This window comes from Panthera onca, chromosome B3 (genome assembly GCF_046562875.1).
Source record: "Panthera onca isolate mPanOnc1 chromosome B3, mPanOnc1 haplotype 2, whole genome shotgun sequence".
NCBI lineage: Eukaryota > Metazoa > Chordata > Mammalia > Carnivora > Felidae > Panthera > Panthera onca.
The window spans coordinates 118,908,222-118,932,727 of record NC_138344.1 but is presented as its reverse complement, the minus strand read 5'-3'; the positions used below and the strand labels follow the sequence as shown (position 1 = coordinate 118,932,727).

At 52.3% G+C, this 24,506-nt stretch overlaps 1 protein-coding gene across 4 annotated transcripts in view; it reads left to right on the top strand.

Moving 5' to 3' along the window:
• LTBP2 (latent transforming growth factor beta binding protein 2) overlaps window positions 1–24,506 on the top strand; it is a 106,265-nt gene that overhangs the window by 19,874 nt on the left and 61,885 nt on the right. For 3 of the 4 annotated variants that reach the window (XM_078448029.2, XM_078448028.2, XM_078448031.2), the window contains exon 3: window positions 3,623–3,872. In XM_078448029.2, the coding sequence (XP_078304155.2) occupies window positions 3,623–3,872 (250 nt within the window). Of the gene's footprint in view, window positions 1–2,419; window positions 2,507–3,622; window positions 3,873–24,506 lie in introns of those variants that run through there. The other variant, XM_078448030.2, reaches the window with a different exon arrangement.

The following is a 24,506-nucleotide window of genomic DNA, read 5'->3' as shown; positions in this document are numbered from 1 at the left end:
TAACGCCCTGCCTGGCAAGGGGCTTCTGTGGTTGTGAGAACCCACCCTTGGGCAGAGCTTCCTCCACGCGGGAACCAGCTTTGTTGTCTTTGTGCCCCCCCCCCCGCCCCCCGGCAGCCAGTCTGGCCAAGGGAGGGTGCCCACCAATTGTTGATGGAATAGAGTAGCAAATAAGGCAGAACCAGAAGTGAGTGAATCAAAATAAAAGTGAGACAGGGAGGCCTGCAGGATTTCAGGTCTGGGGTTTCTAGAGTGTGAAAGATCTTATTATTAAAGTCAAGGATGGGCCATCCTGGGGCCCAAGAGGAGAAGGACAGAAGCCAGACTGGTTTTGAAAAGCTGTCTTAAGGCAAGGACTGCCCACTCAGAGGTGGAAGGGAGACTGGGATTGGGACAGGCTGTGTGACACTCCTCTCACCCAGGCCAGGCTTTGGTCACAGCCGGCAGGGAGATGGTCCGAGAGACTAGGCGCCCTGCGGTGTTCATGGGAAAACACTCAGGCCTTCCCTTTTTACTTCCTCTCAAAACTAAAGCAGGGCCAAGACCTGCCCTGGACAAACCTGCTTCCGCAGTGTTCACTGACCTTGGTTTGGCTGCCTGGCTGATCTCTGGGGTGGTGGTGACGGGGCCTGGTGGGTGGTCAGGTGGGGGCCAAGTCCCCAGAGTGGCAGCCAGGAGATAGGCCCAAATCTTGCCACTGTGGCAGTGTGTGTTTGGGGAAGCGCTCAGGGTCAATCTTCTGACGTGGTCTGTTTATCTGGAGGCCAGGGGCCTTCCAGGAAGTGATGCTGAGGCAGTCAGGAAATGCTCTGGCAACAGGATTCAGCTCATGGTTCGAATCCTGAAGTAAGACCTGTATTTCCCCACTCTCTCCTGAGTAGGCAGATTGCCCTTGACCGACATGATGCCCGATCAACACATCCTTTGTGTCTCTGATCAGCACCACCTCCTCCAGGAAGCCTTCCGTGACTTTCCCTTCTCCTTGCCTCAGCCTGGGTTCGAGGATCTGGCTGACATTTATCACATGACCTATCTCCTGGCTTCCATATGAGACAATACACTTCATGCATGAGAGATTGGTTCTTTCTGCCATAGGCCTCACACCTAGTGAGTCCTCTATGAATGTTCACTGGATGAATGCATGAACTGGTAAACATGGTCCATCATCATCTAAGATTTACTGTGTGGGCTCTGGAGAGGGACAGGGTCCTGAAGTCTCCACCACCTGCAAAGGTGCATTCGGTGGCTGACTTGAAGCCACCAGATCCCTTCATTTCATCAGCAGCTCCAGGTAGAGGTTCAGAAATGGTAGGGAGGAAGCAGTGGGGAGGAAAGAGCCTGGGTTTTGCAGTCAAACAGACCTGGATTCGAATCCTAGATCTACCACTGACTAGCTGGGTGACCTCGGGCAAGTTTTTACCCTCTCTGAGCTTGAGGCCTTATCTGTGAAATGAGAATCATAATCACCCTTACTGCAAAGGATTGTTGTTAGGGTTAAATGAGATAGTATATGCAAAGTACTGTGCCTGGCATAGTGTAAACACCCAATAGATAGTAGCTGCCTTAATAAAAAATAATCTGTCATTGGTGTGCGTATACTAGGGCTAAGGATGCAAAGAGGTGTAAGGGACAGCCACAGGAGCTGATCACAGGAATCCATGGGGAATTGGGCCACGTACGTGAACACCCATCATGCTGACGGCAGCATGCCCACTGAGCAGTGTGCACGGTGAGTGCCAGTCCCAGCTGCTCACAGGAGGGTGCACTAGCTCAAGGCGGTCATCAGGGATGGGGAAGATGCCTTAAGGGAACGGTAGGACTTAGATTAAGTGGAGAGGAATTGGAAAGAGTTCCAGGGAGGGACCACAGTACACGCAGAGGCAGAAAGAAGAGAGAGCCACACCCACAGGCCGGTCTGGCCACCGAGGATTAATTTAGAGGGATTGATTATTAGAAGGGGATCAGACGGGGGAAGGTGTTCAGTGCTGATCTCTGGAGGCGCCCGGGAGCCAGTGAGTGTCTCCGAGAGGGGGGTGGCATGGACCAAGTGGAATTTTGGAGAGATTTATCCAGACTGGCCCCTCGTGTGGACTCCAGGCCTGTTCTCAGAAAGAAGAGTACAGCTCAGGAAATCCCAGGCTCAGGATCTGTGTCGTGGTGCCTGGTATTTTAATGCACTTAGAATAACTGAGGCCCACGAGGGTCTGCGTGATCTGCCTCTATTTCCCTGACCTTGCATGCTCTCCCCTATCACCAGACCCCAGCCTCCCTGGACCTCTGGCACTTTCTCGAACGTACCCTGCTCCCGCCAGCCCCCAGAGCTTTGGATGTGCCTGGCTGGCTGTCTGCCTGGAAGACTTGGCCTATCCACCTCCTTTGTATCTGTTGTGGCCGGCTCTTCAGAGAGACCTGTCCTGATCTCCCCATCTAAAGTCACGCATGGGCCACCGCATCGCCCTGTTTAATTGTCTTCACAGCCTGAGATACCGCCCGAAGCAATGTTATGGTACTTTCTTATTTCCTGTTGGTCCCCCCCACTGGACTGTGGGCTCCACGTAGACAAAGACATTGTCCCTGGTGCCTAGTAGGGGCTCAGCAAATATTTGTTGAGTGAATGAGTGACAGATAGAGGCGACTTTGGGTTTAGAGGATCCAACATGAGCCTAACCATGCTCTCCTGGGTTCTTTTGTGTTCGTGTTCCCCATGCAGGGCCCCGCATCCCGATGTGTACCTCTGCATGGGACTCTCTCTCCCATGACTGCTAGTCACTGGAGGGGACTCCAGATTTGGCAAGGTGATGAAGGGCAGTGAAAAGTCATGGCTCTGGGGGGCCAGTGGCTGCTGCACAGCACCAGCTCAGAGGAAGGGGCCCCGGTCCAGCCCCACTTTGCCCCCAGGCTGGATCCAGGGCCCAGGAGCCAGAATTCTTCCTGCTTTTGGGCAGGAGTTCTACCACTTGCTAAGGAAGGTGAGGAGCTTGAGAGCAGATGCTCTCCAAAGAGGAAGAAGAGAGACTATCAATGCTGAAGATGTCTTTGAGAGACCCTTAGGATGCCCCCAGCCTCCTCAGTCTGCCCTTCATGTGATTCATGAGGAAATTGGGGCTCAATGAGATCAAGATCACGCAGCTCACGGAAGACAGAAAAACCCTAACAACTCAACCTCCCCCCGCCCCTTGACTTTCAGGCCAGTGTTGAGCCCTTTCCCAAGAAAGAAACTCATTCATTCATTCATTGTTTGTTTGTTTGTTTATTGAGAATCTACTCTGTGACAGTCTCTATTCCAAATTCTGGGGCAGCCGGAGGGAAGAAAACAAAACATCTGCCCTCTGGGACTTTCAGTCTGGGAGGAGAGACAGACAACCAGAAGTGAGCACAAATGTACCATACAATGTCAAGTGCCTCACACCTTTGGCCATTCGGTGTCTGCTTGGCTGTTCAGAGATGACAGGGGAACCTCACCCTGGGGACCGGAGGGGGGAGGCGGGGACAAATGGGCCCAGGGAGCCTTCTGAGGCCAGAGTCGGGCTCCCTGCTTGAGTGGGGAAGCCCAAGCAGCACCAGCCAGGAAAGTGTCATGACGTCCGGGCCCCTGCCCTCATCCCTCTCCCTGTCTTCCCAGCTGTGTGCCAGCCGCCCTGCCAGAACCGGGGATCCTGTAGCCGGCCCCAGCTCTGTGTGTGCCGCTCCGGCTTCCGGGGAGCCCGCTGCGAGGAGGTCATTCCTGAGGAGGAATTTGACCCCCAGAACTCGAGGCCAGCGCCCCGGCGCTCAGCCGAGGGGTCACCCAACCCACGCAGGAGCAGTGCAGCCAGAGAAAGCACCACGACACCCAGAACACGCTCACTGGCCTCGCAGCTGCCGCCGGCCAGGTAAGTCCTCAGTGGGACCTCGGGTCCAGGGGCAAGTCTCTCTCTCTCTCTCTCTCTCTCTCTCTCTCTCTCTCTCGGGATATCTTCCTTAGGACTGTTTGGTGAAGACCTCGGTGGGGAAGACCAGAGTTATCCTTCTTTCCCTCCTCCCTGCTCTCTTCCCCTTTCCCTGCCCTGACCAGAGGTGCAGGGAGCAGAAATGTGGGTGTTGGGGTTGGCACAGGCTTTTTCAGGCTGGGGTGGCCAGGAGAGGTGGGAAGTGGAGTCTCTACCCTCCAGTCCTGGGAGAAAGCTGAGGAGGGCATGTACCCAGGCCCTCTTGTTTCGAATCCTGGCGTGGCCGCTTCCTGGCTGCGTGGCCTTAGGCAAGTTATTTACCTCTCTGATTCCTCATCAGTGAGGCGGGGACAATGATGATAATCACAAGCATGGAATGGTTGTAAGGATTAAGTTAGTTAATGTGAAGAAAGTGCTTAAAACAGTGGCTGCCACATAGTAAACTCTTTATAAGTGTTTTCCTCTGGGGCATCTGGGTGGCTCAGTCGATTGAGCGTCCAACTTTGGCTCAGGTCATGATCTCACAGTTTGTGAGTTGGAGCCCCAAGTTGGGCTCTGTGCTGACAGCTCTGAGCCTGGAGCCTGCTTCTTCAGATTCCGTGTCTCCTTCTCTCTCTGCCCGTCCCCCACTCACGCTCTGTCTCTCTTTCTCAAAAATAAATAAACATTAAAAAAAAAAATGTTTTCCTCCTCCACCTCCTGCCCTGCCTATGGTCCATGCAGGAAGGACCCCTCTGCCTGAAGAAACCCTTCAGTTCATTCACTGCTCAGCAGTAACCTCTCTCCTTGAAGGGGAAGAAAAGGAGCATGTGGGGTGAGGGGAATGTTCATGGGCAGGATTCCCTGGCCTGCTTACCAGCCAACCTGGCTAGACTTTTTCTAGCTCTGGACAGGAAATCTGAACTCTGTAAACTGGTCCATTTCTAGGGGGCTGTGTTTTCCTTTTGGTTTTCAGGCTCGTTTTTCCATTCGCTTCCTACTTAAGATGTTCTTTCTGAAATGTTGCAACCTTGTCTTGCTGAACTAAGGGGAAAAAGGAGTGGTCCTCTGGGAGGCCAGGAGAACCAGGGAGAGGAGGCTGACCTCAAGATCAGGGCCCCAGCAGAAAAGCTCAGGAGAGAAAGGAAAGGAGCTTGAGATCGTCCAGCAACTCGGAAGGGGGAGGCAACCAGGGTCTCAGTAAGGTAGGGGTCCAGAGCCCCAACCACCCAGGCAGGTAGTTTCCCAGGGCAGCCAGAAGCACAAAGAGCACAAGGATAGACTCAGGCTGAGGTCTAGGGAGATCCAAATCAAAACCAGAAGAGCCAGACCCTTTGGCCAAGGCCTTGGGGATGCGGGGGCAGAGAGAAGGGCAGAGCTAGTGGCCAGGTAGACAACATAGGAAGCAGAGTGAATGACCTGGGAGTGGCTGTGAGCAGGTGGACAGGGCCTGAGCCTTGTTATGGTTGGTCCCAGCTGTTGATGCAAGGTAGGTGGGCCTGGTGTGAAGACATCTGGAAGAACACCAGAGGTACAAGCTCCAGAGTCAGCCCAGAGCAGGATGGGAGTAGAGTCCTTCCAGCCTGGAATTCACCAGCAAGCTCTCTTCTGGCTTGCAGGGCTCGTTTGTTTTATAATGCACGGAATCCCTGTTGTTACGCACGAGCAGGGATGGGGGATAGTTGCCATGCTGTCCGTTGTACTCTGGCGTCAGAGCTGTTCAACATCCCCTGCCCCATCTTGCCAGCCCATCCCGCCCCTGCTATTCAAGGCCCAGTCCCACTTTCTCCAAAAGGCCCTCTGATCACTTCCGCCCAGCTCTCTGACCCCCTGCAACGCATCCCTTGTGCATCTGTGCCCTTTGTCTGCAATCAGACTGTGTGGCCTGGGCCCTGGAAGGCAGTGACTCTGTCTCTCCTTCTTTGGATCTCCCGCAAAGCTCCTCCCACAGTCCTCACTTACAGAAAATGCTCAGTCCACATTTGCTTCACTGGGTCCAAACTGAAGAGTCACCTAGAAAGCGTCCACCCAGCATTGGCTCCTCGCCTTGTACCTGGAACCAACACACCAGCCCCTGTGCTGCTCTGAGTACAGGAAGAGGTGAGGCTCTGTGCTTCCGGGTGGAGCACCTCACACTCTCCCTCGGGACAGTCCGTTCATCTGCTCACCGGACCAGAAGCTCCCTGAGAGTAGGGACTGTGTCCTGCTCTCTTATGGATGTGTCCTTGGTACCCAATACTATGCTTGGCTCGCTGTAGGTGCTCAACTTATGTGAGCGAAATGAATCGACGGATGAGGCCCAGTGCTGGGGAGAGGAGGAGGCTGGGTTACACGAGCCTTCTGTCCCCCAGCAAAGGATCCATGTGTGCGAGAGGCCGTGGAGGGCGAGGGCCCACAGTGAGGTCAATGGCCCACGGCAGGGACGTCCTCTTCGAGCCTCACAGCCTCCCTGGCCAGGGGCTACCGTGTGGTCGTGAATGAGCTACAGCCTCCAGGCCGGCCCAGTCTCTCTGTCTCTGCCCCGGGACCTCAGTGCCATGAAATCTGGGAAAGTCCGAGTGGCCCGCTGTCGGCCCAGCTGTGTTTTGCTTTGAGAGGCCAAATCCCGCTTGCCTGGTGGTGTCAGACATTTCCTGCGAGCTTGGCTAGGTTCCCCAAGCAGCCTTTGGCCTCTTTCCTGATGGCAACTTGCACAGGCCCTTGGTGTCCAGATAGAGGGACTGGCATGAAGCAGGGGGCACTCTAGAAGTGAGAGGGGGGCCCAAAATATCTGGGGAGGGGAGACACTGCAAGGATTGGTGATGTCCGGGAAACCCCCTTCAGGAAAACACCAGACAGAGGCCAAGAGACGTGTGTTCCCAAAGGAAGTCGAAAGGGAGGGGCCAGGAACGTCTAGGGCAGCAGCAGCAGCAGCTCGCCCTATGCAGAGGCAGACGTGGATGGAGGTCGTCCAGCTGTGGCCTGGGCCGGCTGCAGGGGCCTGGAGACTCCCTCCGAGACCCAGGTCCGAGACCTTCCCCAAGGCTGGTCAGAGGGCCTGCCCCACCTGGGGAGCAGGAGCCAGGCAGCTGGGGACAGACCTGAAGAGGTGGGGCAGGGGTGGTTACAACCACCTGGGACAGACCAGCCAGCCATGGAAGAGCGCTTTACATCCACGCTTCTCAGGCTGCAACGGGCAGGTGCACCACCTGGGAACTTTGTTAACAAGCAGCTGCTGATGCTGCAGGTCTGGGGAAAGCAGCTCTAACGTGGCCTCAGGTGATGCTGATGCCACTGGTCCATGGACCACACCTTGAATAGTGAGGGTCCAGCCTGGGCTTTGGGCTCAGACAATCCTGGGGGGTCCAATTCTGGGTTTACGACTCACCAGCTGTGTGACATTAGGCAAGAATCCTAAGTAATCTGAGTCAATAGTCCCCACCTGATAGGATTGCAGAAAGGACGAAATGAGACCGTGTATGCAGAGCACTTAGTAGAGTGCCTGAGAGTTAGTCCTCAGTGTAGGTTAGCCATCAGCAGGCTGGTTCTTTCTGCTGTGGGGACGTGGGTGGCAAAGAGCAGACAGAACGTGGGGTGCATGCATGTGTGCATAGACCTGCTCTGGGGAGCAGCCAGAGGCCCAGGCCAGCCTCAGAGGAGCTGGGACCAGCAGATCCCACAGCAGCACCCATAGTGGGTTTGGCTGGCTTGTTTCTTCCACCGGGACCGTCCTTATGGTAAGGAGGGGAGCCCTATGGGAGAGGGGGCTGAGCGAGGTGTCACATTTCTCAGAATGGGAGGCACCTCCATTGGGTTTGCTCCTTAGCCTGACCTAAGGACCTAGAAGCTGGGCTCTGGGGACATTCTAAGCAGTCTTGCTCACTCCTTGGGCAACAACAGGCCTGGAGGACAGTGCTAAGCAGGGGTCGGCGGGGGAGAGGTCTGGGAAGCTGTGGGCCCCATGGTAGTGGCTGTCCGTTGGCTGCTCCCCCAGAAGGCAGCTAGAGTTCGCCTTCTTTTTACTAACCCGGTCTCTCTCTGTCTCTCTGTCTCTCTCTCCTGGATCTCCTGTCCACATACCCCACGTCTTAATCTACCGTGTTAGTTTCTTACGGCTGCCATAACAGATTGTCACAAGCCAGCAGCTTAACACAATGCAGATGCGTTATCCTACAGCTCTATAAGTCAAACATCTGACTCCGGTCTCACCAGGCTAAAGTCAAGGTGTCAGCGGGCTCAGTTCCTGGAGGCTCTAGGGGAAAATCCATTTCCTTGCTCATTCGGGTTGTTGGCAGAATTTAGTTCCTTGCAGTTGTGGGACTGAAGTCTCTGTTTCTTGCTATCTGTCACTTGAGGGCCGTTTTTAGCATATAGAAGCCATTTACACTCTTTGGCTTGTGGCCACCTTCCTATCTTACAAACCAGCAATGGCACGTGAACTCTTCACGTTTTGAATCTCCCCTCTACCTCCCTCTTTGGCTGACTCTTTCTCACTGATTTGTCTGCTACCTTCCTCCACGTTTAAACACTGGGCCCCCCTGGGTAATCCAGCTGTTTTGTCAGCTGATTAGCAACCTTAATTCCATCTGCTACCATGATTTCTCTTTGCAATTTAGTTGTTTTTTTTTTTTTAATTTTAATTCCAGTGTAGTTAACGTACAGTGTTATATGGGTGTCATTCCTTTTGTCATTTAATGTAACGTATTCAAAAGTGTAACGCTAGGGGACAAAGATCATGGGGGCCAACCAAACCCACCCACCGCAGCCCATTCCAGCTGGGACCCTCCATCTGAAGTGCAACAACTCCTCTTTTCAAGGGCTTGCCACAGGGCAGCCCTACACGATTTGGCCCCCAAAACCTTTCTGACATCTCTGATGTCAGGTTTGACCATCCATTACTCTCATTCACTCTGCTTCTGTCGCATTGGCCAACTGGTGTTTCCTCAAATATGCCAGAGGTGCACCTACCTCAGGGCCTTTGCACTTGCTATCCCCCCACCCCCTTGGGATACCGTGTTAATATTTCCTAGAGTGGCCATGACAAATTACTACAAACTTTGTGGCTTAAAACAACAGAAATTTATTCTCTTCCAGTTCAACAGGGCAGAAATCCAAAGTCAAGATGTCAGTAGGGTTGTTCCTTCTGAGAGAGAATCTGTTCCATGCCTCTCTTCTAGCATCTGGTGGCTCCCATCAATCCTTGGGGTCCCTTGGCTTATAGCTGCCTCATACTAATTTCTGCCTCTGTTACCACATGGCCTGATCTGTGTGTGTGTGTGTGTGTGTGTATGTGTGTGTGTGTGTGTGGTGTCCTTCTTATAAGGACACCAGTCATTGAATTTAGGGTGTGCCCTAATCCAGTATGATCTCGTCTAAACCTAACTGATTACGTCTGCACAGACCCCATATCCAAATAAGGTCACAATTATGGGATGAGGGTTAGGACTTCAGCACATTTGGTGAGGGGTACAATTCAAACCACATCAAACACTCCTTCTAGATCCTCACATGGCTCGCTTCCTCCCCCTTCAGCCCTTCTCTTCTCAGTGGGGTCCTCTGTTCACCTGATTTAAACCTGCACACTCCCTAACCCTCCCTCCCTACCCCAACCCCAGAGATTTTGCTCCACTGCACTAATGTCTTCTGTGTTTTACTTATTTGTTTGGCTTATTGTTTTTCTTATCCCGGTAAAAAGCCCAGGTCCAGGAGGGCAGGGGGCTTTATCTGCGTTCTTGCTGCCACACCTCCAGCACCCGAACACAACTGGCCCAGAATGGGGATAGGTGAACACGTGCTGAGGGACAGGCTCGGGTCTCCACCCAGTCATCTCCTGTACCCGTCACAGCTCTGTGCCGTTCTGTTGACGAAGCTCAGAGAGGTGAGGTCACTGGTCCGCACTCCCCCAGCGTGGCCTGAGATGCGGGCCTGTGCCGGGCCTCTCCGGGCTTCTGCCTGCGGGAGAGGGAGGAAGGGCAGGTACCAGCCAGCCCCTGCTGAAGGCCCAGCCTCAGCGGTGAGAACCAGGCCACTGAGCACATGTGGGTGCTTGTGGTTGGTTGTAGGACTCGCCTCCTCAGGGCAGGACCCTCGAATTGTTCAGCCCCCACCTCTCTACCTGGGCCCCCTTTGTCACTTCCTGACCTGTGACCTTTAACCTGCTGGTGCTGAGACTGCGCCCACAGGCTTCCCATGGGAGTGCTTCCCCCTTCACTCCCAGGCCTTGCCTGGGCCTCCTCTGGTGGGTGCAGGGTCTCAGCTCCCAAGGGGTGCTCTCTGCCCAAGTAGATCACTGCACCAGGAGCCACCGCAGGGGAGACCCGGGCTCCCTGCCTGGGGGCAAAGGCAGCACCCGCTGCCTGACAGAACAGCAAAGAGGAGACCGATGACCCAGAACCAGAAACTAGGTAGCTGGGGTGAGGGCAGCTGGGAACGGAAGGAGCTGAGCAGGTGCGAGGAAGCAGCCAACGTGTGTCTCAGGGGAGTGCTGGGTTTTGGAGCCAGGCCGAATTTAAACCCTGGTGCCCTCACAAACTAGTTATGCAAGTCACTTTACTTCACTGCAGCTCAGTTTCTTTGGCTCTGAAATGGGAAAACTGATGCTCATCTCATAGGAGGGTTGAGAAAATCCATTGAAATAATGTATGTGGAGGGATTGGCGGGGTGCCTGGCACACGGGAGGTCCAATAAATAACCTTATCTATGACAAATCAGTGTGACACATCCCACTTGCCAGGATGGGCTTTCCTCCACCCCACTGTCTAGACTTACAGATAGGGAAACGGAGGCACGACAAAGCTTGGCAGCTGGGTTAGGGGTCTGTTCTGGGAACCCAGGAGATCCTGACTCTGGGCCACTCTGAAGGTTGCCAGGGTCCCCTGAGCCTGCCTGCTGCTCCAGTCACCTCCCACCCACTCCCCTCCTCTGCTCTGGGCTCTGACAAGCTGTCACATGCCCTCTGCTGGCTCCTTTGGGCGACATGACCCTCTGCCCTCCCTCCTCCCTCGTTCAAGGCCCCTTGGACCCAAGACCATTCTCCAATTCCCCTGGGACATGATGAGGGACTGACTCATGCTAGAAGGCCTTGGAAAACTCCTTTGCCCTCCGGGGCCTCAGTTTCCACATTTGTAAATCAGAGACATAGAGTGGGTCTTCTCTGAGGTCGAGCTAACGGTCTCAGATTCTGGCCTCCAGCTTGGTCATTTCCTGTCCCAGATGGTGAAATGTGCTTAGTCCCCTTTTACCTATTTCCAAGATCATGACAAGGACACATGATGCCTTCCCTGGGGCAGACCTTAGCTGTCCGTGACATTCTGGCCTCAAGTTCTCCTTGGCAAGGCTGCAGTGGGGTTAAGCAGCCTGCATCTTTCATGCTGTGTCACCCCTTCCTCACAGCCATGCAGTGGCAGACCTGTTAGGTTAACTCAACCCTACAATCCTGTCTGAGTCAGGCTTTTGAGATCTCTGGGGACTGAGTGTCATCTTTCCTTTTTTCCTTTCCTTTTTTTTTTTTTTTTTTTAGCCTTATTTTTTTCTGATTTGTTTTTCTAACATTGAGCCCCAAGCTTGCCCCCTGGGGTTTTTCTGGACTTCCCCAACCCTGAGGACCTTGGATACACTATTTTGAAAGGACTTAGAAGCAGGAGACCCAATTTTCTTTCTGGCGAGGACACTAAGTAGCTTTGTGGCTTGGGCTAGCCACTTAACTTCACTAAGACTTATTGTCTCTATCTGCAAAATAGGAACAAATAATTCTTTCCTCACTGGGATGTTGTCAGGATTAACAAGAACATTGCGGGCAAAAGATTGCGTTGTGAACCGTAATGTTTTTTGCAAATGCTGGTTAATGTTGTTAACTACCAGTCTTGACAGTGAGCTGGGGTATTTTCTTATGTCTCCTATTTGTGCATGGGTTACTTTTCAGGAGAAGCTCCTCATTGAGGCCCTTCCTGACCACTTTTCACCTTAGGGTTAATCTTAGCCACTGGATACAAACCAGGGGATGTACTTCACGACACAGAGCACAGTGTCTCTGACGGGTTCCCCAACAGTTGTGCAGTGCACAGCCCGTGCAGCTGTATGTGGCAATCCTGGACCTGGTTTCTTCTGGGAGGGAGACATCTCCTAGCTCCCTATCACCTAATATTGTAAACCCCCAATCTGAGACTCTTCTCATCTTATTTACTTTTTATTTTCATAGTACTTTTTATTTTCTATTTTCTAAGTTAATCATTTGTTATGTTTAGTATGTATCGTCTGTTTTTTCCCAGCTGCAATGTGAGCTTCTCAAGGGCAAGGATCTTGCTTTGTTAACTGACATATCCCGATATCCTAGAGCAGTGCTTGGTATATAGTAAGCCCTCAATAAATAAATAGCTACTGAATGAACACCCCTATTGCAATGCATCCCCTCTTGCTCTCTGGAGCAAAGAAAGATGGTCTTGCGTCCGTTCCCTTCTGAGCTGACACTCAGCCCATCCCCTAGCATGTCATTGATCAGGAAGGAGATCTCCCAGTCCTCCCAGCAGGTGGGAACCTGCTCTGTCTCTGCCCCGTGGCCTGGAGGCTCTGGAGCCAAGGTGGGCCTAGGGCAATGCTTCTCTCCTAATGGTGACTAGGTTGGGGCAGAGCCGGACTTAGCAGACTCTGAGGAGGCTGGTACAGGACTGTGGCAGCTGTGAAGGGGCTGTTCTTCTGGTTTCTTCTGCCTCTTGGGCCTTAAATGAGCCCCATGAACCACCCCGTCTCCCTGGACTTGTGGGTTTGGAAGAGGGAGGACTCAGAGGGAGATGCTCACTGTGGGCCTCCAGCCAGAACAAACGGAGAGGGTATTATTTTCCCAAGTCTGAAATCCCAGAAGCCCTGCTGCTGCTTTTTGAGGAGAGCAGAAAAAAAATCTGTGTCTCAGCTAAGCGCTTCCTTTACTGCCCATGCCCCTCTCCCTGCCGCTTGTAGAGGATTCTACAAGTGTAGATGGGCCACATTAAGGTTTTTCTGCAGGGTCTCTCGGCACTGCCCAGCAGACTGCTGGTAATGGCTAGGTCTGAAGCGCTCCATTCCCACCAGGGAGAGGAGTGAGACAGGCTATCCTGTGCTGGACATTTCCATAACTGGATACAACAGGAGATGTCCGTCACCTCACAGTCTTTATGATAGGTACTCCAAGAATTGTGCAGTGCACAACCTGTGCAGCTGTGTGCAGTGACCCCAAACCTGGCTTCTTCTCAGGAGGGAGATGTTTCGCAGTTCCCCCACAAAGTATGTTGCTTCAAAGCAGTGCTCTATAACTGGGCATGGCTGCTGAGGTCCCTTCTAGATTTCTTTGAAATGGTAACGTTGGGGTGGACCCCTGGGGCTATTTAGAGTGTTAATATGCACGTCCTTGACCCACACATGTACCTGAGACCCAGAGAGCTCAGGGCCTGGGCGGGGTCTTGGCTAGCCGTGCATGAATAACAAAAAGATACAGACTCTGGGCAGATGCAGCCCGAGACATGCATTCTGGCTATGCTTTGCCTCTAGGCCTAGTGGTCCCAACAGAGATCACGAAGAAGGAATATTCAGCCCAGTGCAGACACCTCTGGGTTGGTGGAGATGCCAAGCTCGGGCCTCTGAGTGCTCAGAGGAGAAGGGAGCCCAGCACATTCTAATACCCCTCCTGCTCCCCACGTAGGACAAGTGGGCAGGCTCCAGGAAAATGGTGTCTGCTTCCTGCACCCTTTCTCTTGCCTTCCTTTCTCTCCTAGTTAAGCTTGAAGGCGAACATCTGACCTGAGGAAGCCCCCAAATCTCTGGTGAAGACTGTGTGTCTCCCTTTTCCAGGAATCTCTTCCTTTTCCGGGATTATCAGAACCTCGCTAGGTGTGATTACAGAGAGGAACTCCAGCCCAGCCCAGGCGCTAGCCCTCGAAAATTCTCTGAGCTAGGAGCTCATCACCTCCGATCTGCCCACAGCCTGCAGCAAAGTGATAGAGAAAGCTAGGGAACTTCCTCCTCCTCCACGCTCCTTCTTCCGCACACCATCGACAGCATTATGGTGCCCTGCTGTGCTAGATTTCCTACCCTCCTCTTTCCTCTCCTTGCCCTCCCCACACCAAAGCCACCAGCTCGGTGACATGCGGGAAGCAAATGTTGCACAAATGTCTTTTGGCCAATCACGTGGAGTCTAATTAGTGGGGTATAAGTGGAGTGAGGTGACAGGACGGCACCTGTCGGTGGGATGGGGACAATCACCCAGGAACAAGCAGAGGGTCAGGGAGACCTCCCAGTGCTCGCCCCTGCCCTGACCCTAGTCTGACCCTGATGGGGCGTCTAGAATTGTGGTTACAGTGGTGATTGCTTGGGTTAGGATTGGGTGGGACGAGGGATGTGATGAGGGTGATACTGTATTTCACGATAGGGTGGTGGTCGGGGTGAGATGAGAGGGTAACTTTAGTGTGGTGTTACAGTGAGATTTTAACCTTAGGGTTGTGGCTAGGGCTGGGTTAGGGCTATGCCAGAGTTGAATTTAGGATTGTGGTATCTTTTTGCGTGTGGTATGGTTGTTATTTTAACCTACCGTTTGTGGAGCCTTATTGAGTGAGCTGGCCCTACTGTGCAAAGGACTCAACAGGCACCACCTAATAACGGGGACCATATGACGTAGTGGTTAAGAGCGTGGGTCATGAGTCAGACCTCTGTTTCATCTGATTCTTTTGCTCACAGCCATTTGATGCTGTGCATTCCTTCCCCTCCCTACGTCTCAGTGTAAAAGGATGATGTTAACCTTGGCTGCCCAGGGCCGTGATGAGAATAAAATAGAAGTGGGTAAAGTGCTGAGTCACAAGGCTAAGTGTTCAATACTCAACAGCTGATGCTCTTTATCCGTATCAATCAGAGTTCCAACAGGAAACAGATGGCGCACTCGATGAGCTCAGTTTGATAAAGGGTCTATCTGCAAAGGCACGGACAGGGTTAGAGGAAGTAATAAAAGGGATGGGATATCCCGGGGGTGGCTGTGTAGGGAAGTCCAAAGGGGCCAGGGGCCAGGGGCCAGCGGTTACTGGAACCAGAGTAGCTTCAGCCACAGGAGAAGGCCATGACAGGGCTGTGGCCTCTGTTAGAGGAATACACCGCTGCTGCCCCATGGTGCCCATCAAGAGGGAGCTGGGAGGATCAATACTTCCACTCCCTCTCCTGCCCGCTCGCTGGGGTTCCCCTTCGGCTGAACAGGACTGGAAGGCAGAGGGTGACGGAGCCTCCTGGGGCCCAGAGTGGGGTGGAGAAAGGTCCGGAGGAGCGAGTGGAAGATCTCCAGCACATTAGTGGGTCCTCACGGTGACACTACGACGAGGACGTTCCTGTTAACCCCACTGCACAGTGAGGACACTGACGGGGAGGGCCATTCCAGCCCAGCTCTACTCAAGACCTCAGAGCCCTTGCCAGCCGCCATTTTGCTAGACAGCCTCTAGAGCAGGTGAGCTCAGGCAAGTGCAGAGCAGCAAGCCTGGTGTGGGAGCCACGGGGACTGGGGCAGGCAAGGCATCTAGGGTCTTTTCGGAAGACCACGGAAACCGGAAACCAGCAAGAGCCTGGAGTAGATTCTCCATAGCTGTGGGTGGGGAACAAAGGCGGCTTGTTGGGGTCATTCAAATGTAATGCGTGCAGTTTCCAGCATCCAACTTAAAAAATAGTAACAATAAACATTTCAAGCTTGTGGCTGTACTCGGAGCATTTAACTGACCCATGTCCTCTAGGATTTTTGTTTGGAAGGAAAAGGTTAGGGAGTGATGAAGCGAGAAGGGACTGAAAAGACAGTCAATGCTCTCTTTCAGATGCCCCAAGGGATGTTTGGCCCATTGGTTGCTTTGCACAGAACTGTGGGTACTCCATGAATGTCACCCTCTGGGTAGGGGTGTGTGTGTGTGTGTGTGTGTGTGTGTGTGTGTGTGCGTGTGTGTGTGCGTGTGTGTGGCATGGGTGGGAAAGCTGTATGAGAGAACATGCCTCAGAAATAATAATGGAGATTTTTTTTGGACCTTGTGAATTCTCCTTTTGAGTTCAAGGTTTTCAAATATATGTATATCAGGTTTCACCCCTTGTCTGGGACGTAGAGGAAGTTTCTGATTTATGGGCCCGGTAGTTTTTCCAGTTACACAATCTTTAAATCTGCCATCAGTTAATTAATTTGCCACTGTCAGAAAAGGCACTGTCAGCTTCCCAGGTGAAAATCGCTTTACCAAACTGGTCCTGTGATAACAATAATAAAAAAGGGGCCCAAACGTGTGCTTTGTGTCCACTTGGGGGACTAACGTGGAACTAACTGCATCAGGGTCTCACATTCCTCTCCTGATCACTGGCACGTGGGTCTGCACGTGGCTGTACACGCACATGCACACACTCACACGCCCCCCACTGGAGAGGGCGCTAACGAGGAAGCGTTAAGGCTTGCGGGATAATTTCCTGGAAAAAGGTTAGTAAGGAATAATGAATTAAGTGCAAAGTCGTCTGATAACCATGGTTGTAAGATTGGCTGCTTAGTACCCAGAGGGGCGTGTGTGTATCCGTCTGTCTGTCTGCGTGCGGATGACATAGTAAAAAGATTGCTAAATGAGTTCCAACAACAAAATGTGAAAACACATAGTTCCTTTGTCAGCCACATAGCTGTGGTTTTGTGTCCGTGATTCATTGTGGAAGTGAGTAGCTGCGACAGGCATTTTGTGGGGGTTTTTTGTTCTTTTTTTCTCCTAAAAAAATATTTGTGAAAGGTCTAAAATTCAAGGAAGTGCAGTGCTGTTTGAAAAGAAAAATTCCCGTTCCTTGCAAAACGGAGATTGCAAATCAAACCCTCTGGAGCTACCACATTCCGGCTTCTAGCCAGCTGTCTACACTGCATTTCCCTCCCAGAGCCTCAGCCCCTGACTACTACCTGACATCCACTCCACCCACCTGTGCACCCACCAGGAGGTGGGGGTTGCCCCTTAATGGAATCTGGTACTGGAAGGGGACCTCAGGCCACACTCTCGGGGAACATATTTCTTTTTTTGAGGTTCTTGGGTCAAGGTCAGAGGCTCTGGAGCAGGCAGTGGTGTGTAGGGAATTATGAAAGTAGTTATGTCTTAAAGAAGTCTGGGTCTGGATCTCAGCTCTGCCACTTAACAACTATGCAGCCACGAGCAAATGATGGAAGCCTGACAAGCCTCAGTTTTCTTATCTATAAGATGGGACTGTCCGTCACTACCTTACAGAATAGTCAGGAGGATTTACTAATACATGCAAATGCACCTGGCACCTTTGAAGTGTTCTATGAGTGACACCCACTCTTATTTGTCCCTGGACTCTGGAGTTACCTGAGCCTTTTGTCGACATCAGAGAAGGAGCAGAGGTAACTAGAAACTCTGAGAGGTTGCCCGGACCACACGAAGTGTTTCTGGCCCTAGTGAGGTTTCTTGCTATGGGCAAGGGTGAATATCGTCCATCAGAGGCAGACAATGCTCAGGCCTTGAGACCCACCCAGCACTTCCCTGCTGGTGGTGATCCTGGCCAGAGTAACAGCCTCCCTCTGCTTCAGTCTTCCCTTCTGTAAAATGGGGGCCGCTAGTTCCTGTATCATAGGGTTGTTGTGCTAATCACGTGACGTGTCAAACATAGAGAGCCCAGAAAAAATTTTAAAAATGAAACTCCTGTAGTAGATGTGTGGCACATAATCAGTTGGTAGGTTTGGGCTGCTATAGTGCTGAACGGAGGCTCCTCGGGTTGGGGCCCCAGTTCTCATAGAAATCTCCTTTTGTTGATGTCCTGGGGTAGAGTTTCAGCCCCTGGAAAAGCAGGCTGGCTGTGGGCTACCAGCACTTTGGCCTGCCCCTGAGGAGTATGTCATTGACCCAGGCCCCCCAGAGGGCCTATTTGGGCAGGTCCAAAAGTGGGATAGACTCATCTGATATCATAGACCTGTGTTTGCTGTCCGATAAGGCAGGCCTGCTAAGCTCCATACACAGGGATGTGTTATGGAGGATAGAGGGGTCCCAAAGGCCATGAGCTGGGAACTTGAGGGTTCAGGAGGTGGCCATTTCATGCCAACTTGATGGTGGTGAAATGCCCATATACCAGGCTCTCCGTGGCTTTGGGAAATGGTCCTAGCTCAATGCCCTCATCCTCAAGCTCTCTCCTTTCCCTGCTTCACCTCCAGCCCCTCATCTCCTCTAATCTCCCAGAGCGCTTGCCATGCCCACCACCACACCACGGCAGCAGCTCCGAGGAGAGCACCATCAAGGGCGTGATGAGCTTTTGCACATGAGATGCACAGGTTAAGGCCCAGACTCTTGGCTTTACAGCTCAGTCCCAAAACATAGTTCTCAAGCTGCCTTGATAGTATAGGGGTTTGGAGTACAGGCTCCGGAACCAGGATATCTGTAGGCTGTGTTTGATTCCCAGCTCTGTTAGTCACTGGCTGTGTGACTTTGGACGAGTTACCTAGCTTCTCTGTGCCTCATCAGTAAAATGGAGATAATAATAATACCTACTTCCTAATTTTAAAGATAAATTAGTTAATACATATCAAGTGCTTAAAATCATGCCTGGAAGTAATAATACCTACTTCCTAATTTTAAAGATCGTTAAATGAGTTTATATATATATATATATATATATATATATATATATATATATATATATAAAGTGCTTAAAATCATGCCTGGCATGTTGTAAGCACTGTGTAGCTACTTGCTATTATTTACTGTCATCCTCGGCCCCTTCTGTTTTCCCTTTAACCAGACAGGCCTCCTTCTTGAACACCACCTGTTAACAGCACATGCCTGAATTTGTCCCCTTGTGCTCACGGTTCTCTCCCCACTCCTTTTCTCCGGCTCATATCACACAACCACTAGAAAGCCTTCCCCACGCATCTAGCTGTGAGATTCCTGGTCCCTGGTGCTTTCCTATCTTGGACTGTTATGAATCACTCACATGCAGGGTCTTGTCCCAGGGCTGCTGTGTATGGGCATGTGTGCCGTGCCCTGCACGAAGATGCTGCTCAGGGAATAAATGTGGCGAAAATCTAGCCTGTGTTCTGCTCACCCAGCTCTGGCACCGGGAAGGAAATGAGGCAACTTCTGTGAACTGGCCGCCCCGAGGGGCCCCTTGTCTAGTTTACATCAAGGCCCCAAGTGCTGGCCCTCCCCGGCCCTCTGCCTCCCTGTTTGGAGGGAGCAAGGTGCCTTTCCTACTGTGACCACATGGGACGATGCACCTTATAAGGTGCCCATAAATGCACGTTGGAAGCGGGTGAATGATGAATTCGTGACATCCAGGCTCCCCACAAGCCGACAAGTCTTCCTCGGGGAAGCCGGAGCCAAAGGCTTCAGACTGCCCGCTAGCACCGGCCGGCTGAAGGATGGGGCCTGGCCAGGGCTGGAGAGAGAGCTCCAGTGAGGCGAGAGGGTTGGAAGAGGCCCCTGGGACGGTGGAAGTTCACGTGATAACTATTTGGGGACAGTAACTATGTGCCCAGCACTGTGTGACTCCCTGGAGAATATAAAGAGGGTGAGACTCGATCCCCTGCCTTTCTGTCTGGGGGGATCTGTGTTCCTGGCCAAGCTGCAGCCCTTGGGGTGGTCTGCTGGACCCAGAGGGAGGCAGAGGAACTCTTGGAAAGGCCCTTTCCTCTGGGGAAAGGGCGATGACCCCAGTAGTTTGACACTTGGACAAGGTAGGTAGAAAACAAGGGGCATTTCTGAGGACCAGGGCAGCCTGCTCAGGCTCTCCTGCCCTATTCCCTTGCCCAGCCAGGAGAGAAAAAAAGGCAATGCAGGGTCTCAAGGGGCCAGGGCTTGGCCACCTGACAGCATACGAGGCAGGCTGCTCAGTAGAAAGGGGTATGTCGACATGAGGGGTCTAGAGGGTGGAGGAGAGAGATGAGGCCTAGAGGGGTCTTTGAACCCTTGGGATACGAGGCAGCAACTACTTCAGGGCTGCTTTGGAGGCGGGGGTCAGGCCCAGGCCAGGCTTGTGCTCCACAGACATTCCCCTGGACACGCACACCTCCCGCCAACCTCTGCCTCTTTTTCACCTGCAGTGAAACAGGGGTGCTCTTTCCTCCTGAGCTGCCTGGGAGAACAGAGTGGGCAGAGACTGGGATGACAGACTCCCCCAGGATTCTGCCCCCAGCCTGCCCCCCAGCCTGGTAGAGGCATTCCCTGGGGTCTGTGTCCCACATCTCCAGAACTCTCAGACCTGGGTGTGGCCACAGAGCTAGAGACTCAGACCTCAGAGCTTGGGGATATGACTCACAGGCAGCTGACAGGGGCCGGGCTGGGGACTCCAGCTGACCATGAGGCCCAAGGGATTAGGCACAGCAGGGTAAGCATAGCAGGGTTAGTGGCAGAGGTCTTGAGACAGCCAACTCTCAGACATTTCAGGAAGGCACCAGGGAGTGAGTTATACCACATCAGCGTGCCAGGAAGCAGGCAGGGGCGGGCACCCTGGGCACCACCCCACTGAGCTTGCCATGGGCCTGGAGGCCTATGGATTCCTCTCTGGCGTGCAGAAGCACAGATCCACTATTCCTGGGACAAAAAGCTCCCGCCTCAGGGGCGCCTGGGTGGCTCCGTGGGCTAAGCGTCCAGCTTCAGCTCAGGTCATGAGCTCACAGTTCATGGGTTCGAGCCCTGTGTCAGGCTCCATGCCAACAGCTCGGAGCCTGGAACCTGCTTCGGATTCTGTGTCTCCCTCTCTTTCTGCCCCTCTCTTGCTCGTGCTCTGTCTCTGTCTCTGTCTCTCTCTCAAAAGTAAATAAACATTAAAAAAAGAAATCTCCTGCCTTTTCGGGGTCACCATGTCACTGGAGCCAGGGTCAACCCTGGCTCTTTAAAAGCCCTTCCTCACACTGTGCTGAAAGTGGCTCCCCTGTGGCATGGTCCTGGGTCTGTCCTCTGGAAATCCAGTCTCCTTCCTGCCTCAGGCCTCCTCGCATCTGATGACAGATACTGCAGTTTGGGGGAAAGTAGCAAGGTTTAGGAGGGTCCTAATTCCCCCAGGCACAGTCAGGGGACCCTAGCGCCTGGGGTATGAGCGAAGCCTTCAAGGGACAGAGAAGACAGTCAGAGGAGCCAGGAGAACCTTCTAACTGATAGTTACAGGCCAAGATAGACTTTCGGGGTGCAAATGCTGACTCCTCCATTTTCGATACCGTACTGTCCAATATGGTAATCACCAGCCACATGGGGCTGTTTAAATTTAATGTGATGTAACACTCAGTCACTCAGCCACACTAGCCACATTTCCAAGTTTCAAATGTGGCTGGTAGCGTATTGAATAGCACGGACTATAGAGCATTTCCATCAGCACAGAAAGCTGTTTTGGACAGAGTGATGCTAGACAAATGACCTTGGACAAGTTTCCTTGACCTGTCTGTGCCTCAGTTTCCTTTTCTGAAAAACGGGGCTAATGACAGTGCCTAGCCCCTAAGGTGGTTATGAAGATTAGATATCATAATGCAAATGTAATAATTAATACACAGCCCAGAATTAGTGCTCAATAAATATTCATTATCATTGTCTAAGACACATGGGACAGGGTTCAAGCCCTCCCCTCCTGACAGTGTCATCAGAGAACCCATCACCCAGGCACGTCTTGTACCCAGATGCTGAAGAGTGACAGCTGACAAGTCTTAGCCAGCCTGGGTCTCACCTGCTCAGCCACCGAGCCGCGCATCGTCTAGAATCAGTGGGCTCCCGGCTCCTATGCCACCACCGCCACAGTGTCCCCTCCTCCTTATCCACCCTGGCTGGGTGGCCCCTTGCCCTCTGCTGAGGCAAGGCAGGTTTGTGGCCGTGCCTGGAGCAGGATGTCTGGCGACACTGTCTTGGGTCCCCCAGGGTTTGGCACAAGGGCTGGCTGACCCTGGCCTGGGTGTGAGGCCTGCCTGGCCTGAGGAGAGAAGGGGTGGAGCTTCCCGGGCCTCGCAGCACCCAGATCCTCAGGGGAGACTGAGCCCCTTGGGAGGCGCTAGGGCCTGGTCACCTGCAATTGGCTAGCCTGCAGTCACAGGAGGGCCAGAAGCAGAAATGGCCTTCTGGGAACGCCCTCCTGTCTCAGTGCTCTCTCCGTGTTCCCCTCCTACCTCTCTGGCTGCTCCTTCCCCGACCCTTCACAGCCTCTTCCTCTGCCTGCCCTCAGGGGACCCCTCCTCCACCGTGCCTCTTCCCTCTTTACCCCTGTATTTCTCAAAGTGTTTAGGTGTCAGGGTGCCTGGAAGTCATAAGGAATGCCATCAATGTAATTCATTCCATGATTAGAGCTGGGAACTGTTTTATTAGCAGAAACTATGACGATCGTCTGTGTGTTCAAAATAAAAACCCAGCTCTAGGCACACGCGTGTATCCGTGAAAAGAACATGCTGTCAGGTGAAGGGGATGGCTGCCACGTTTTCTGTTAATGGTCGCTCACTGCTTGTTCATTTGTTTTATCGCGTGCTAGCAGACAGACGGTAGCAGGTGCCAAAGGCTGGAGACAAATTTATGGGCACAAAACTTAAAACTGAGGCCAGCCTATTCATTAACACATTTTCCCTCCTGAAATGGGGAAGTGTTAGCAGAGTTAACGCCTCAGTCCAACAGGGAGCTCTGAAGCGTGGTTTGTTCGACGCGCTCTCCCTGAGTGGTGTCAGCCCTCCCCCTTAACTCTGTATCCATCACCTCTATCTACCCTTACGAGTCTCCCCTCTCCCGACTGTATCCTGTCTCTCTCCTGACTGCTGCGTCCCGAGGGCTTCCCCGTGGAGATCCATCCTGAGCCACCCGACACTCGTCCTGCCTAAACTGAGCCACTTCTTGGATCTCCCAGTTGAGATCTTGGTCCGTGGAGCTCCCTCCACCCATTGGTCTAAGCCACAACTGGGTAGTCTCTGTGTCTTAAAAAGCCCTTGAATCCAGGCTTTCTTCTCGGTCCCAGCCTTGGTCCCTGCTAGTCTAGAGCACAGCCAAAACCTTCCAGCTGGCCTCCAGCCCTCCCCTCTCTGGTCCATCTACACTGGGTAATCTTTTACCAGAGTAATAATCATTTGAAAAGGCCCATCTCATCATGTCCTAGACCTGCTTGAAGACCACGAACATCTCAAGGCTAATATGCGGCTCCCCTGTGCCCTCACACCTTTGCTGGGGTGCTGGACCCTTTGCCCAGGCTCCATGGGAGCAGAGAGGGTCTGAGGGTCTTTGCCACCCTTGACCTCAGTGCCTGGCATGTGGCAGGCATTCAGTAAGTGCTTCTTGAAGGAGTGAAAGACGGGCGCCTGGGTGGCTCAGTCGGTTAAGCGTCCGACTTCGGCTCAGGTCACGATCTCACTGTCCGTGAGTTCGAGCCCCGCGTCGGGCTCTGTGCTGACAGCTCAGAGCCGGAGCCTGTTTCAGATTCTGTGTCTCCCTCTCTCTGACCCTCCCCCATTCATGCTCTGTCTCTCCCTGTCTCGAAAATAAATAAAACGTTAAAAAAAATTAAAAAAAAAAAAAAGGAGTGAAAGAAGGTGGGCTTCTCCAAGGACCTCCTCACCCACTCAGTTGAGCCCAGACACCTCTCTGGTATTTCATGCTGTCCATCGTAAGAACTGGCACCTATCTTTCTTTAACCCTGCAAAATCTCAGTGTCCTCATCTGTAAAATGGTGATACAGAAATAACAAACGGAGGGGTAGCTGTAGGATGAACTTACCTGGTTCGGTAACCTGGCTTCTGCCCTTAGGAGTTCTGTAACCTCCAGGAAGGGAAAGAAACTTGCTACTCTATTTCCTTGACTGTAAAATGGGATAATGGGTAATTCTCAGAGGTACTGAGGGGCCTACATGAGATAATATGTGCACCGCGCATTATTGGCATGGAGCCTGGCACAGAGCGAGCACTCATTAAGTTGTGGCACAGTTTATGCCCCACCCACCCCCCTCCTGCTGCCTCCCACCCCACATGCATAGGTAACCACTGTGATTAATTTCCAAGGTAGCCTTCCAAGGTTGCTTTATAAATATGCAAATAAATGTAACACGTATACTTATTTTCGCTACTTTTATACAAAAATTTACATGCCCCACACCAGGAGCCAGCAAGCTTTTCCATAAAAGGCCAGATAGTAAATATTTCAGGCTTTGTATGACATAAAGTTTATGCAAGTACTCAGCTCTGCCATTGGAGACCAAACGCAGTCACAGACAACGAGTGTGGCCGGGTGCCAACTAAACTTTATTTATGGAAACCTAAATTTGAATTTCACATCACTTTCTCATGTCATGAAATACATTCTTCTTTTTGACCTTTTCCAACCATTTAAATATATTAAAAAATATTATGTCACTGTCCGTACAAAAACAGTCAGTGGGCCACATTATGGCTGGTTTTTTCGCTTAAAAAATTTTTTTTGAAGTTTATTTATTTTGAGAGAGACAGAGAGAGTGAGCAGGGGAAGGACAGAGAGAGAGGGAGAGACAGAATCCCAAGCAGGCTCCACAATTCAGTGTGGAACCCAATGCAGGGCTTGAACTTATGAACCGTGAGATCATGACCTGAGCTAAAACCAAGGGTGGGACGCTTAACCGACTGAGCCATCCAGGCGTCCCTTTTTCACTTTTCATTATGTCTTAGAGAGCTTTTCCCTATCGATGTAA